This window comes from Mizuhopecten yessoensis, unplaced genomic scaffold (genome assembly GCF_002113885.1).
Source record: "Mizuhopecten yessoensis strain PY_sf001 unplaced genomic scaffold, ASM211388v2 scaffold10751, whole genome shotgun sequence".
In the NCBI taxonomy this organism is placed as follows: Eukaryota; Metazoa; Mollusca; class Bivalvia; order Pectinida; family Pectinidae; genus Mizuhopecten; species Mizuhopecten yessoensis.
In genome coordinates, this window is record NW_018408703.1 from 555,869 (window position 1) to 571,834 (window position 15,966).

At 36.1% G+C, this 15,966-nt stretch overlaps 1 protein-coding gene across 2 annotated transcripts; it reads right to left on the bottom strand.

The window, feature by feature from the left end:
• Positions 1-6,238: 6,238 nt before the first annotated feature.
• LOC110462129 (IgGFc-binding protein-like) lies at positions 6,239-15,089 on the bottom strand. Of its 2 annotated transcripts, XM_021515966.1 has the most exons (10): positions 15,002-15,089; positions 14,637-14,687; positions 14,018-14,103; positions 13,523-13,594; positions 13,076-13,205; positions 12,418-12,512; positions 12,077-12,145; positions 10,174-10,285; positions 9,443-9,508; positions 6,239-7,530 (listed from the first exon to the last, which is right to left on the bottom strand). In XM_021515966.1, the coding sequence occupies exons 1-10, from the start codon at positions 15,003-15,005 to the stop codon at positions 6,269-6,271; spliced, it is 1,947 nt and encodes a 648-aa protein (XP_021371641.1). In that variant the 5' UTR covers positions 15,006-15,089; the 3' UTR covers positions 6,239-6,268. The 2 variants fall into 2 exon arrangements, with proteins under 2 accessions (XP_021371641.1, XP_021371642.1); XM_021515967.1 differs by lacking the exon at positions 14,018-14,103 and having other exon boundaries at positions 15,002-15,028.
• Positions 15,090-15,966: the final 877 nt, after the last annotated feature.

Below are 15,966 nucleotides of genomic sequence, written 5' to 3' on the forward strand. Positions count from 1 at the left end.
CCGCTTGTGTACTACGTTTACGATGTCACGGCTGAATGCATTTCCGATGCAAGGTCATGTATTTGAACTCACCTGAGTTTTCACAAGGTCACCTGGAAACACAATGACTCCCGTCTAATATCAAAATTGCCTATTATCCAATTATAGCGATATTGTCTTATTCCGAGGGTTGCTCTGTGGAGAACAATAAGGTAAGCTAGGGTCGGGAAAGGGTTGTTTTAATTGGATTTGATTTACTGCAGGAAATCGCGTGAAGTGATGCGAGGCAATAACGAGGCACGGTCATTTGTGTGTGCTTATATTGGGACGCAAGCGGGATATTTTTCATGACTTTCTTTTTAATTTTGTTTAGCAGCAACAGGTATATAATTGCCAGGGTACATACAATTTAGTTGATATTTTGGTGCGTGGTTCTATCACGGTTTCTAATCTAATTCCGAGGTTCTATAAATAAAACGCGAAATACCATCAGGGTAACGTAGGCCCTAAACCGGCGTGACTGTACCCTGAAAGGGACATTTCGGTATTTTGGCTAATATTTGGGGATAAACGATCAATATAAGCAGAAAAGAAGACATATTTCAAATACTATAGAGTCAAACAGGGCATTTACGATACCTACCTGTGAGTTAACAGGTGAACTAATTACCTCAGAGGTGTTACCTGTGAATGTCGTGGCCAAAGGGCATTTACAACCGATCCTCCAACTAACACAGGTAGTATGGTGTACCGGTGCGTTTCTTTTTGTTTCCAGTGTTGGAAGAAAACATTTACGAATTCAAAACGAATTAGAGTAGATCTAAGTCCGTGGTATAATATACGATATTAGTTTTTTTTTATAAAAAATCTGAATTCTACAGTAAAGTTATTTTTGTAGTAATGGTAGTGATGATATGACATTGCTTCATGGGTATTAAATATACATGTAAACATATAGGAGGAACAAATGCAATCGGAGACTTATATATTACATATGTACGTCTCTGATGCAATTTATCAGCAGATTTTAGAACACTACAGTACATTGCAAATATATGAATCTTTAAACTAGCGCTAACGTCATATTATTTTGTTTTAAATCACTCTATCAGAGACGTATATATTACAGAGATTGTAAAATATACGTCTCTGTAATATATACGTCTCTGATTCTGTGTAGCCAGAGAAGTATATACTATATGTCTCTAGTGTAACCGTTAAGCTAAATGCATATCTTATATAAACGTCGTACGTCCCTGCCATAATAGAACCGCCCTCCGATGTAATTTTTAACGTATATATCGATTCGGTCTTCGTCCTGTCTTCAACCTTATTATATATACATTTACAATTAACAAACACGGCACAGTTCGAGTATGTTACAAACACGTACATTTTAAAAAACCAGGTCGAAGTAATTAACAAACACGGCACAGTTCGAGTGTGTTTAAAAAACCCCAGATCGAAGTAAATTACAAACACGGCACAGTTTTATAGTTTTAATTTGACATATTAATCGAGTGTTTAATAAACACGTTTTACAGATCATCAGGCCGAATAAAGTACAAACACAACAAATTTATTTAAATATATTTTTTATTACAAATCGAGAAATAAGCAAACATATTCAACAGACACGGCCGAAGTAAACTACAAACACGGCACAATTCCATAGTTTTATTTGACATATTAATGAAGTGCATAAAACATGGATTTTAACGGCACAGTTTGACAATGTTACAAACACGTATTTCAAAACACCAGGTCGAAGTAATTTACAAACACGGCACAGTTCGAGTATGTAACAAACAAGTATCTCAAAACACCAGGTCGAAATAAATTATAAACACGGCACAGTTTTATAGTTTTAATTTGACATATTACACAAGTGTTTAATAAACATGTATTTCAGATCATCAGGCCGAATATAGTACAAACACGACAAATTTATATATAAATATATTTATTACAAATCGAGTTATAAGCAAACATATTTCAACAGACACGGCCGAAGTAAATTACAAACACGGCACAGTTCGAGTATGTTATAAACACGTACATTTTAAAAACCGCCAGGTCGAAGTAAATTACAAACACGGCACAGTTCGAGAATGCAACAAACACGTATCTCAAAACACCAAGTCGAAGTAGATTACAAACACGGCACAGTTTTATAGTTTATATTTGACATATTAATCGAGTGTTTAATATACACGTATTTCAGATCATCAGGCCGAACAAAGTACAAACACGATACATATATTTAAATATATTTTTATTATAAATCGATTAATAAGCAAACATATTTCAACAGACACGGCCGAAGTAAATTACAAACACAGCACAGTTCCATAGTTTTATTTGACATGTTAATGGAGTGTATAAAACATGTATTTTAACGTCACAGTTCGATTATGTTACAAAAACGTATTTCAAAACACCAGGTCGAAGTAATTAACAAACACGGCACAGTTCGAGAATGTTTAAAAAACCCAGATGGAAGCTAATTACAAACACGGCACAGTTCGAGTATGTAACAAACACGTATCTTAAAACACCAGGTCGAAGTAATTTACAAACACGGCACAGTTCGAGTATGTAACAAACACGTATCTCAAAACACCAGGTCGAAGTAAATTATAAACACGGCACAGTTTTATAGTTTTAATTTGACATATTAATGGAGTGTATTATTTCAACGGCACAGTTCGAGTGTGTTATAAACACGTATTTCAAAACACCAGGTCGAAGTAAATTACAAACGCGGCACAGTATTATTTTGACACATTAATCAAGTGTTTAAAACACGAATTTCAAAACACCAAGTCGGAGTAAATTACAAACACCGCAGTTTCTATAGTTTAATTTGACATATTAATCGAGAATGTATATAACATTTATTTCAAAACACCAGGTCGATATAAATAACAAACACGGCACAAATCCATAGTTCTATTTTGACATAGTAAGTGTATAAAACATCAAACATGTATTTCAAAACACCAGGCCGATATCAATTACAAACACGGCACAATTCCATAGTTTTATTTGACATATTTGTTGAGTGTATTATTTCAACGGCACAGTTCGAGTATGTAACAAACACGTATCTCAAAACACCAGGTCGAAGTAAATTACAAACACGGCACAGTTTTATAGTTTTAATTTGACATATTAATCGAGTGTTTAATAAACACGTATTTTAGATCATCAGGCCGAATAAAGTACAAACACGATAAATGTATTTAAATATATTTTTATTACAAATCGAGTAATAAGCAAACATATTTCAACAGACACGGCCGAAGTATATTACAAACACGGCACAATTCCATAGTTTTATTTGACATATTAATGGAGTGTATACACATGTATTTTAACGGCACAGTTCGATTATGTTACAGACACGTATTTCAAAACACCAGGTCGAAGTAAATTACAAACACGGCTCAATTCCATAGTTTTAAACATGTATTTCAACGGCGCTGTTCGAGTATGTAACAAACACGGCACATTTTCAAAGTTTAATTTGACATAAATCGAGTATGTATCAAACACGTATTCCAAAACACCAGTTTCAAGTTGAAGTAAATTACAAACACGGCACAGTTCCATAGTTTTATTCTGATTACACCAAATAAACATAGGTGAACAAAGCACAGACACGTTGTTAATTATGAGGCGAGCTGTCGACTGACAAGTGTTCACACATGAACAGAGCTACCTGGTGATGCTTGACACCGCCCGCGGCAGCTCGAAGTGGTCGACAGGCTACTACCCGGTTAGATCAAAGGCCTAGCTAACCGCCAGCGCAGATCCTGTTGCCGTGGAGCACAGGTAAATAAAGGGGGTAAAATAAAAAGCCACGAGTAAAATAAAAAGCCACGAGTACTTTAAAAGTCCAATGAGTAAAATAAAACGTCTACGGGTAAAATAATAATCGGGGAGTACTATAACTCGTCAGGGGGGTAAAATAAACCGGATAGGAGTACTTTAACTTGTCAGGGGGGTAAAATAATAATCTAGGAGTACTTTAATTCGATAGGGGGGTAAAATAAACCGGATAGGAGTACTTTAACTTATCAGGGGAGTAAAATAATAATCTAGGAGTACTTTAACTCGTCAGGGGGGTAAAATAACTTAAATAGGAGTACTTTAACTCGTCATGGGGGTAAAATAATAATCTAGGAGTACTTTAACTTGTCAAGGGGGTAAAATAACCCGGATAGAGGTAAAATAAAACGTATGGGGTAAAATTTTACTCCTTTCCAGGTTATTTTACTCCTAGATGTTTTATTTTACACCTAAACATTTTATTTTGCTCAATTCTGAGTATTTTACTCCTTTTCTAATCACCAGTGTAGGCTAAAGGGGACAGGGAGTACTGACCCAGGTCAAAGCCCGGGCTGTCGGGGCGTCATCAACAAAGTAACGGCTGCCGTGCCGGGCTCGGGCCTTATAACCAATTGTGATACTACCCTTTTCAAATCGATTTAATTCAGTCAATTTTCAATATAATTTCATAATTTCTTCAACTTAGTAATCTTTACACTGTCTACTTTATGTTAGGCTAGGGGGACAGGGGTACTGGTCGACGTCCCGTGTCAATGATTCAGTCCCACTTACCTCAAAAACGTTTATGAGTGTGGCAGGGATAGCCTGTCCAAGTATTATGGATAGTGTAGTAATTAAATTATAATGTTTTAAGAAAGGCGGATGAATGTTAGTAATATTAGTGGAGTTTAATATGTAATTATGTCTTGTTTGTTCAGGTGTACATGTATTGTGTGTTTAGTATCTAGTCTTGTTCAGTGTCATTGTCCATGTGTCAGTTGTTCAGTGCCATGTGCTTTTGTTTATGTTTTGTTCTGTAACCTGTGACCTGTAACCCCATACTTACCTGTTGGTCATGTGACCTTTCCTACCTACCCGTGCAATTCACCTGAGTGTAAATCAGTTCTGGCAGACAGGTTGGAGGGATTGACCATATGTAAAAGGTAGGAGTTAATATGTTCAAAATTAATGTAATTTTGAAAATACTCTTTTCATGTAATAGCTAACTGTAAAACAGATTGTATTTACTCTCCAAATTAGGATGAGATATTTTGAGTAACTAGTATAGTGTACTTTATTGATGTACTGAGTAATGTTCAGGCTATATGCTCTGTGAATATTTGGAAATTTGGAATAACTTCTTTCTATTTCTATTTTAATGATAATGTAAATATATCAGACTAAATCAATTACATACTACGATGTAACGGCTATTAATTGTTCTTGCAAGTAGTGTAAAGAGTCATTGGTTATTTGTTCAGATTCGCCTGCAGTTATATATGCTGGATTATCAGGATTATGTGGGAACCCATGTCGCATTGATAGAGTAAGTTCATTACAGTTATATATAATATAAACAATGTATATTACAAATGATATATGTTATTGGTCTAAGTAATGTGTAATATATTAGCCAGTTAAATAGGTTATAAAGTCTATTTTGTCCATGAGCATTGTTATATAAAGTCAATGAAATTAGTAAATATATTGTGAAATATATCATAAGTATGAAATATGATTAATAATAAATGATAGATGTAATTATACAGATAATGATATGAAACCTTGTAATAGGTACAGTGTAATGGTTTAGTAACAAGGTGGTGTCTACTGCATGTTGTCTTATACGTTCGTTATTGTGTTCTTGTAGGGTGCAAGATTCTTCCAGCTAGTCTGATGTCCACAAATGGAATAATTAAAAGAATGGAAACCAAGAACGTGTTTGTTGTAACGCCTCTGCCCAAATCCCATCCCTGTTTCATGAGTATGCCTTTTTTATAACATAGCTGTCTATATACCGCTATTCGGGAACCGGTCATTCTATCCCACTGCAAGTAATCGTAAAAGACGACTTTTGTAGGACCCCTATCGACTTTGCGTTTTATTCTGTATCTTTTCTTTAAAAATGATATTTTAGAAACCAACATTGACCTACTTTACACATTGCATTACTTTAGGTCTCTTTTCTAACTTTGCTTCTCTTTCCTTTCGGTGGCGTCCCCTGTTTTAAAATGGATTTCGCTGCTCTGAGGGCGTTAAACATCATAGAAACGAACAGGTGCGAGACGTATACGAGTATAACGAACCGCTTGTAGGAATAGAAAGTTTTTTGTTAGCAATATCAACTCAGCATTATAACTGTATTTAATACCATAACATCTCCTTTTGTCGATAAAAACAAAACATTCAACAGGATAAAATCGTTTGCAACATTTTTATTCGTGATCAATTACAGCTACAATTTAAGATTTCCTGGATATGCATACGTTTCAGACGCTTTACGCTTTTCGAAGGGTTTTCTAAACCCATATACAATAACACTAAACGCCACGTTGTTGTCTGTATGTTGGACAACACACGTCTTGGTATTGTTACAGGATACCGTAATGAAGCTATATATTTCACCGTCAGCATCAGGAAAATTCAATGATCCAAAATTAGGCAAGTCCGTCCCGTTAACGGCGAGAAGCTGTAGACCCGCCTCGTCATTTGTCCGAATAGTGACTGCGATGTAGTTATCGAAGCTTGAGGTTACATTAGGAGGAGAGACGAGAACTGGCCCGTGTGAGAATTGATTAATGGATGGAACTAAAGTCATCCCGATAGATTGTCTTATTGGAAACAGTAGGACGAGTACAGGTTGATCACTAGAAATAGTGTACGCCTTTGTTGGAATTGTGTCTATATCTAAAAATGTTGATATTCTATATGTTTTGGTTGCGATTGAAAAAATGTCTTGATATCTGATCTTGACATTCGTGTTATTAACCGACGAGACAATCCTGATCCTGCCTAAACCCTGGTAACCTCGTTTAGTGCTCTTGATGGGTGGAACCATGAATCTGAAACCCCATGTGGACACAGGAGGTAGATACTCCACGACATAGTTGCAAAATTCAAATCCAAATGTGCAGCGATTACCAGATACCACCGCCACGGGTTTATCGCTCTCGATACGTGTACCGGTAAGATCATCGTTTTGTGTCTGAACGTAAAATGTATCCAATCTGTCCAGTACGACAGTCATTTCGTTCCCCTCCTTTTGATACTGACCAAGTCCATATACACCAGAGGAACTCAGTGTGATGTTTACAACTGTGTTGTCGAACGGCGATCCTACAGCGAACGAGCTTCCAAAATCGTGACTTGGTTTGGACGTTCCAACAATATAAGATGAACCAAGGCTCTCTATCGGCAGGGTCATGTAATCTTCCGATAAACAACATCGAGTTAAACTTGATGCACTGACAGATACGGGTGTGTTAGAAGTCAGAATGATCCCTTTGCTTGACTTCCCATTTTCCCGCATGGTCATGTTTGCGTCTATGTCGATGTGTTTTGTAGGGCCAGATACATTATATGATGTTGAATTATAGGCTGTGGTCAACTTGATTTGAGCATCGGGTGCAAAGAAAGTTACAATAGCACTTAAATTCGAATCGTAATTATACATAAAATTCCTCATAAACATCAAGAAAAACTCCTTGCCCTGGAAACCTGTAAAAAACAACGTTATTTTTGAAGATCAAGATCATTTTTTAGCAATATCTTTTGCATAACTTCGACATCCAAAAAACACCCGACACTACGGTCTCGTCAACATTACTCCTCACTGCTTTTTTGGCACAACAAATATCAATCATTATTAGCTCACCTGGCCCGAAGGATGTTCAAAATCTTTAAATTACTTCTTCTGAATAACCAAAAGGCCAAGGATGATAATATTTATCCTGTAACATGCTGGGATCAAGAGCTACAACGTCCGTTTAAATGAATGACCTTGACTCATATTCAAGGTCAGAGGGGTCAAATAATATCTTAACCTTCAAACGACATAATCTACAAAACCATAATGTTGATATCTGGCCAGTAGCATGCGTCGGTGAGGGGCTACCATGTTTGTCCAAATGAATGACTGTCTTATATTAGGGTTAGGGTTAACCCTAACGCTAAAGTCACAGGGGTCAAATGTGTTGAAAATCTTCCGAATGACCATAAAGCCATGCATGTTGATAGTAAGTCGGTAGCATGCATGGATGAAGGGTTACCAGGTTTGTAAAAATGAATGATTTTGACCTATTTTCAAGATCACGGGTCAAATATCAGAATTACCTTTAAACAGGACCATGCTTGGGGTATCAAGAGTTTTCATTTAAATGACTTTGACCCACATTTAAGGTCTTATTTAGTTTGTGCATAACGTAAAATTGATCATATTTCATTCAAACAAAAGGTCTAGGTTGGTGGTATTTGGTAAGTTGCATGCTAAGATGAAGGCCTTTGAAGTTTGTTCAGCGTAATGAACGTGTTCGACTTTCAAAGTTACAGCGGTCAAATGCGTTTACTTTTTAACATGTTCTTTTGAGTGACTTATAATCATTAACACTGAAATTTTGCCTGTAGCTTTACCTCGATAACTTTTAGGTCACCTGGCCCTAAGGGCCTAGTGAGCTTATGCCGTGGTCCGGCATCAAGCGTCTGTCTGTCGTCCGGTGTCAGATACTTTAAACAACTTTTACTTAATGACCTAAAGGCCTAGTTTGATACTATATGGCCAGCAGCAAACTCGGATGAAGGGCTACCAAATTTGTTAAAATGAATTACCTTCACTTTTATTCAAGGTCACAGGGTTCAAATATGTTAACAATTTTATACAATTTATTCTGAATAACCAAAATGCCCAGACTGATGATATTTAGCCAGTATCATGCTGGGTTGAAGGGCTACTAACTTAGTTCAACTTTATGACCTTGAACTATATTCAAGGTCACAGGGGTCAAATATGTTTGAAATCTTAAAACGACTTCTGAATTACCATAATGCCCAGAATGAGGATATTTGGTCACTAGCATGATAGGATAAAAGGCTACCAATTTAGTGAAAATGAATGACCTTCACCAGTAATCAAGGTCACAAGGGTGAGGTTCAAATATGTTTACAATCATTAAACAACATCTTTTGCATAACCAAAAAGTCAAAACTGTTGATATTTAGCCAGTAGCATACCTCGATGAAGGGCTATCAATTATTTTTCATTTGAATGATCTTGACCCTCATTCATGGTCTTATTTGGTTACATGTATATAAACAAAAGCTATAGGGTGGTGGTTCTTTGCAAGTTGAATGCTAAGATTATGGCTATAACGTTCAACGTAATGAACGTGTTTGACTTTCAAATGCACAGCGGTTAAATGCGTTTAATCTTGAACAGGTTCTTTTGAATGACTTATTGTCATAAATACTGATATTTTGCCTGTAGCTTTATTTCGGTCCATTTTGAGCTCAAAAGTTTTGGAAAATACAAGAGTGACGATATAGAAATTCCGTTGCAAAATATCCTATTCTTAATTAATTGATACATAGAATGTTACCAAAGCGATATTATTTCATTTTCATTTACTATACTTACCGTTGTCGTTTGGCGCCAGTGATGAAAACGGCGTCGTTGATGGTACAGCCGTTGTAGTAACATTGCCTGGAAAAAAATACAGAAACAATTTACAATTGGATTTAACAACGCAACGTTTTATACATTCCAGAGTAGATAGATATTCCTTTTTCTGTGTGGTTTTGCTCGAAATAGCAAATTGACGATGCGGCGTAAAAAAAAGAAAGAAAGAAGTCCCTTTGCTTGACGTAGATTGACTTCAGTGACGTTACATATTAAACATTCGTTCGATGATCGTTCACCATCTCAATTATCAAGAAACCGGCTAAAGTCAACTTAAATATTCATTTGATGATTTTCTTAAGTTTAACTATTTTTGAACCTGTGCTTGCAGAAGGGTAGTTCTGCATTTAAGTCTAGTGAGCATTTCTGAACAAATACATCAATTGGAACGTTTGGTACGTGTGCTAATGTAACATGAAAGTGTGGCCTCGTAATAAAAACATGGCTGATATCGATAAGGATAGATTAATTCTTAAAACCTAACCTATATTACCCTAGTATACAGAAAAGTGGAAGCTTTTTCTTGAGACATGTTAAATGGAAAAGGTGGACAATCAATAATGTGTGTGACACTGAGGCTGCTTGTATGCGGTCTTTATAATGACAAGTGTGCAGCGTTCAGCTGGATGAGTAGGTAACCGATATTATTTTAATAAAGTTAATAAAGCAATAAATCTTATGATATTTACATTTGGTGTTACAAAAGTCATCCGAACAGCAGGAGAAGCAGTTTCCCTGTGTAGTAGACCGCTTGCCAATCTCCACCGGATTAAATACAGGAGGAGAAACACATTGCTGATCCTAAATTGAACAGTATATAACATATACATTCAAATGTACATAAATACTTAGGATTACAATTATAATCAGATTCATAAGGAGCAAGAAAAAAACACGCCTAAAATAAAAGAAATGTTTACAAACATATTTCAAACATGAATATCATCAAATCAATTTTGCTTCCTTATTGCATTTTTTTATACTAATTATCCAATATATAATAAAGTCAATATTCTCTATAATAACCAATTTCTAATATCAAATTTCTGTTCGTAACGGTTAACAAATATAACTAACAATAGATAGCCACTTTTGCCTTTGGCATGTTTTATCTACCTTTTTAAAGACCAATTCTGTGTTGAGAGGCCGTTATGAACTCAATGACTGACTGGTGTATGTAACCCTTATAAGGTTATGCAATGTCTACCAGCCACGAATAAACAAAAACAAAGCTGAAAATACTGAATATTACCGACCCACCTCCACTTCGCTCTCAATGTAACACACACAAATAGGTCATTTTAGGCAAACTGTTAAAAGTTCACTGCAATTAGCAAAGGCCTAGATACTTATGTAAAGGTTTACTGGCTACATGTTTTGTTTTAGTTGGGAATGGCATAATCCGATTGTTGATCACTTATATGATTGCATGTGAAAAACCTGTAAACAAACTGTTCACGATGGGCCAATGGGCCTTAAAGATCGTATGAGTTGCAATGACTATAAACATAAGCTCTGCCAAAATGTATTGCACTTTATTCACAATTCATGTCAATATGGTAAAATAAAATAAAAATTTGAGGTCCTTATATACTGCGCTTTATCACAACCTAATTCGTAGGTTGTCTCAAAGCGGTTCATAAATTATTATCCATGGTTATAGGGCCTTTGCAACTAGTCAATATCTTTCTCAACTCCCTGTAAAGACAACATCATCCGGTGCTGCCATTTTGCGATCACAACAAGCATTCAACATTTCCAGCACTGCCCAACCACTTAACGAATGGTTAATATCTTTGCAATTGTGATAATTAGTTTCTGTATTTTTAAACCCCCACCTCCTTTCGTTGGGTTTCCATGAATTAAAGGGTCGACATAATGCCATTTATACAACATGATAGGGCCACAGATATCACGAGATCAGTAAACAGTTGTTTGGTTCCTGTGAACTGGTAATGTCCTGATTGGAAAGATAAGCTAAGGAATTTGGAACTTCCGCACGATAACCCACTAACCTTATCACTAACATAGTTCTGTATATAAATGTGTCATACTTGTAGTTCAGAAATTCTTTACTAATCATGGGGAAATTGACTTTTCACTTATTGCCATCAATGTCTGGATAGGTCTTCATAAGCAAGTAGTCATCATGCATCGATTGTTGAATGAGCTATAAATTACCAGTACGGGAACGTACACATGGCGAACGAACACGCAATTCCCTTCGTTTGTTTTCATCTTTGACATCTTTTGACATATTGAGTTTCATTATATTTTTTGAACGTCTATTTTGACAGTGATATTTGGTGCTAAATGAGTACACTAACATACCCTGCCTCCGGTACACATTCACACATGCACGCCTACGCATCACACAAGGAGGCATGCTCTTAAATGACCTTAGCTGTTGATAGGACGTTAAACAAAATAAAACCAAACCGAACATAAATTGTCAATGAGCCGTAAAACAATACCAAATAAACGTGTGAGCAAAACCAATTCAATGAACAATAAAACTGAAACTCTGCTGTGAATCTTATGTTACCTTCTTGCAGCCTATAACAACGGGTCCGAAAACAAAACAGTACTCACAGTATTCTGTACACAGCTGGTTTTGTAGAATACATCGCCGAACTCGTAAATTTCTTCAACATGACAGACCTTTAAAAGTACAAATGTTAAAACTGAGTTCTTTCTAAACGGAAAACCTATAAAATAAGTTACCTTTCTGGTGTTTTATGCGAGTCCATGGTCCTTTTTCGCTGATGTTTATAATGTAAATAATTATTTGTATAAAGATGAACATACCTGGCAACATAATTGCCGATATCCTTTAAATTGCAGTGTATAAATATAGTTTCCGTTGATAAAACTTCCACAAAATTTTAATTGAAACTATACTTTGTAAATACTGCAAAATGTAATATCGTTACCTGTCCCTGATGACAAACTGATATGACGTCACAATCGGCAGGATCACGTGATTGTGGACAATTGAAACATACCGGTCCCCTCTGTTTTGGAAATCCTTAACAAATAGTAACGATTTAATAACACACCGAAGAACATCATAGCGTAAAAAGTATTCGTTTAAAAGTGGTGAGCCTCAAACTTTTCACTTCGTTTAAGGAAATTCGATTTATTTGATATTTTAGCATCGCCTTCCATTGTACGAATTTGAGTAACTTTGGCGTCTTTGACGTCACACGTGGAATGAGCAGCTGTTTGAAAAAATACTAAATATTGTGAGTAATTGATATTAAAGGAGAAATAATTCAACATACCTGGTGGATTAATGACTGCAATAAAACATCTTAGAATGCATTTAGCATTGCATTAGTGAAGTCCCGGGATATAAGTATATTATGGTCAGATAATTGTGATTACATTAACAAAACTAAATCAGGAGGCAAAGCAACGTAAGTTACAGTCGGATAATGATGGTTATCCATCCGAGGTATCATTGTAACTAAATTGCCTATGTAGTTTGAATTTAATCAGTTGGAAATTACCCATCCACGCGCTCACGTCTTTTGACAGGCCTATACAGGCCTATACAATGTAAATTATCTATACGAAATAACGACCTACCATCTGTACCACACCCGGCGGCGTTACAAAGGTCACCGTAACAGCATTCTGAACATACATTGTGTGTTCTGTTGTTGTCTGTCCGAGTGACGACAGATGTGTGGTTATGTTGAGAAGTCAAAAAACACCTCTTGAAGCCAAATAAAAAAAGACTTTGTTGATATATATTTATTTTACACCGATATATTTATGCATGTGTCTTAAAAGGCATGACATAAAAGTAAGAACGTTAGAGGCGAACAGAGTGAAGACAGTTTTAAAGATGTTTTCGTTTATTTATTACGTTAATTTAAAAGCATGTATACGAAATTTCAATCACCGTTTTCGAATTTTTACTCCATAGAAAAGGACCGAACATATGGCTTAACCGATTTTTTCCCATCCTTAATTACACCTTTACGTATTGGTCGCTGGACCATTATCATCTCTATGATCGTTGTTATTTACCTGTTTAGACATGCATCCGATGTTGAAATAGGTTGCCCCATTTCCAATTTGGTAAGATTGGGTCACACATATCTGGAATGAAAATAAATGGTAGGTCATATATACATTGAACAGGACATTCAACGTAGAAATATCGTTTTTTATACAGTACTCACAAGTTAGGGTCACGAACAAAACCCACAATTGACCTGTGCCTCTATTTCATTGTTAAGAATTATATATATTGTGCTGGAATAAATTAATTGTCAATGGAGAATGTTGTCATTGCTGTTGCGGAAACGTACATCTCCTTACAACCAACGTGCAAACCATGACTGTGTATACATGCAACATTTATGTTTTTATTATGAGAATTCTTAATTTTTAACAACAATGTATCTGATATATTTGATATATGTAATATTTGAAGTGAAAATAATACAATAATTTTAATGATTTTCAATTCTGCGAACTGACATTTAATACAATAATGAACATAGCAAATGTTCTACGTACTTCTCCGTGAGGGCAGTTTTCAATAAAATTACATTGACTTGGTTGTGAGATGTCATTACAACGCAAACATCGTATAGCGGCGGTACCTGCGATACGGCAGAAAGTCTTGTTTAAACGGGTATGTTAACAATTACATTGTACAGTGTATTGATATGAAACAGCAACCGGAAGAAACTTGACTGCTTTAATAGATTTTAGAACTTTCAAAGCAATTGTTATAAACAAAATAGGCAACAAAATTGGTCAGAAGAAATAACCAAGTTATTTTTAACCAAAGGTAGAAGTGAACGCAGTGAGGAAGTTGTTCTCTCGCGACCACACATACGCGCATTTTACATGCTGACATTATAAGAAATGAACATTACACTTATTATCCGGCTTGTCACAAACCGTTTACTGTAAAACATTTTAATACATGATAGAGTTGTTTGATTTATTTGTTGTGCCATTACTATATGATTATGTACATTCAAGACCAAACAAGAGGCAAAAATGCAGGAGACGCCAAGAGACACACATCTTGTACATCAAACACACATGTTTCAAAAGGAATATCTTATGAAATGATGTTTTTGTTTGTTCATAAATGGATTATAATTATTGCAGTGACAATACTTACAGTGTATGCCAACAAGGCAGACCAGGAAAGAGGCGTGAAAACTGTAGGTACCTGGCAAGTAATATTAACGTGTTAACATTCATGATCTTCTAAATGCGAGGACGTAAAACTCCAAACTAACAATCGCAAGACTCGCGTTCAAACAACGAGGGATTCACGGTATGTTAATCTGTTGACTGGTGTTTATTTGCTAATATTATTATCACATCATCAGCGTCTATTTGTTTTCTTTGACACTGGCAGAGTAATATAATATTATCTACGAATAGTAATATTTATGCTTATACAATCAACCTGGTATTAATGCACATGGTCAAACCGATAAATGTAAAAGGGAACATATATATTATAGAAAGCTTACTTACCCATCAGAAAACTCCTGAATAGGATCGTCAGTACAATGCCAAGGCACTCTCCACCTTAGTTTAAATAGTCAGAAGATAACGGTGTTTCTTATCTTTTAAAGTAGGATATTTCACAATCCATAAGAGTTGGTAGAAGTATTTGTCATTGATTACGTCTAAATGAGTTCAAACAGATGCGCTGTGTACATAGGTCAACAGCCAAATCTACTCACACCTGCATCTTACTTATCTAAAATGAATGTAAATTACAATCGGTAACATGTAACCTGACGTCTGTGCGTGTGAACCGCTATCTGTAACAGAGCGGGCACTGCTACACTTTGACAACAGTCTGTAAACAACGACTTGACGTGTTTACTTCGAGGAGTTTATGTTGGGTCTATAAGCAACAAGACTGTCTTTGAAAAAACCCATAACATAATGATTAATAATAATAAACTTTATTTATTTTACAACAATTATGAAACAAGTTATGTCAACTTATATTAATCACTCTTGTTGGCCCTGATGTTAGCGCGCGGGGGGTCTAAGTGTGGAAAGAAACCGGAGTGCCATGAGAAAACTTGCGTGGTCGGGCAGATGAGCCAATAGCTTTTCACGTCCGATCGGGGAATCAAACCCCGGGCGCATTGGTGAAGGGCAAGTGCGCTATCCACTGCACCACACGACCACCCACATAATGATTACACGTATTCCATGGAAAGGCGAAAAAACATTGCAAGTGCCATGTGAAAACTCGCGTGGTCGGGCAGGTGACCCAATAGCTTTTCACGTCCGATCGGGGAATCAAACCCCGGGCGCCTTGGTGAAGGGCAAGTGCGCCTTTCCACTGCAACACCCGACCACCAACATAATGATTACACGTATTCCATGGAAAGGCGAAAAAACATTGCAAGTTTCGTATTATTTTAATTCGATGAGCTCTAAAGCTGCTATCAATATAACATCAACATGGTGAGCACCAC

Excerpts from the sequence above, each read along its gene's own strand:
- LOC110462129 (XM_021515966.1), bottom strand. Across the intron at positions 13,595-14,017 it reads AAAACTGCCCTCACGGAGAA|ATATGTGTGACCCAATCTTA; the intron begins GTACGTAGAACA and ends TTTTCATTCCAG. Across the intron at positions 7,531-9,442 it reads ACTGGCGCCAAACGACAACG|GTTTCCAGGGCAAGGAGTTT; the intron begins GTAAGTATAGTA and ends TGTTTTTTACAG.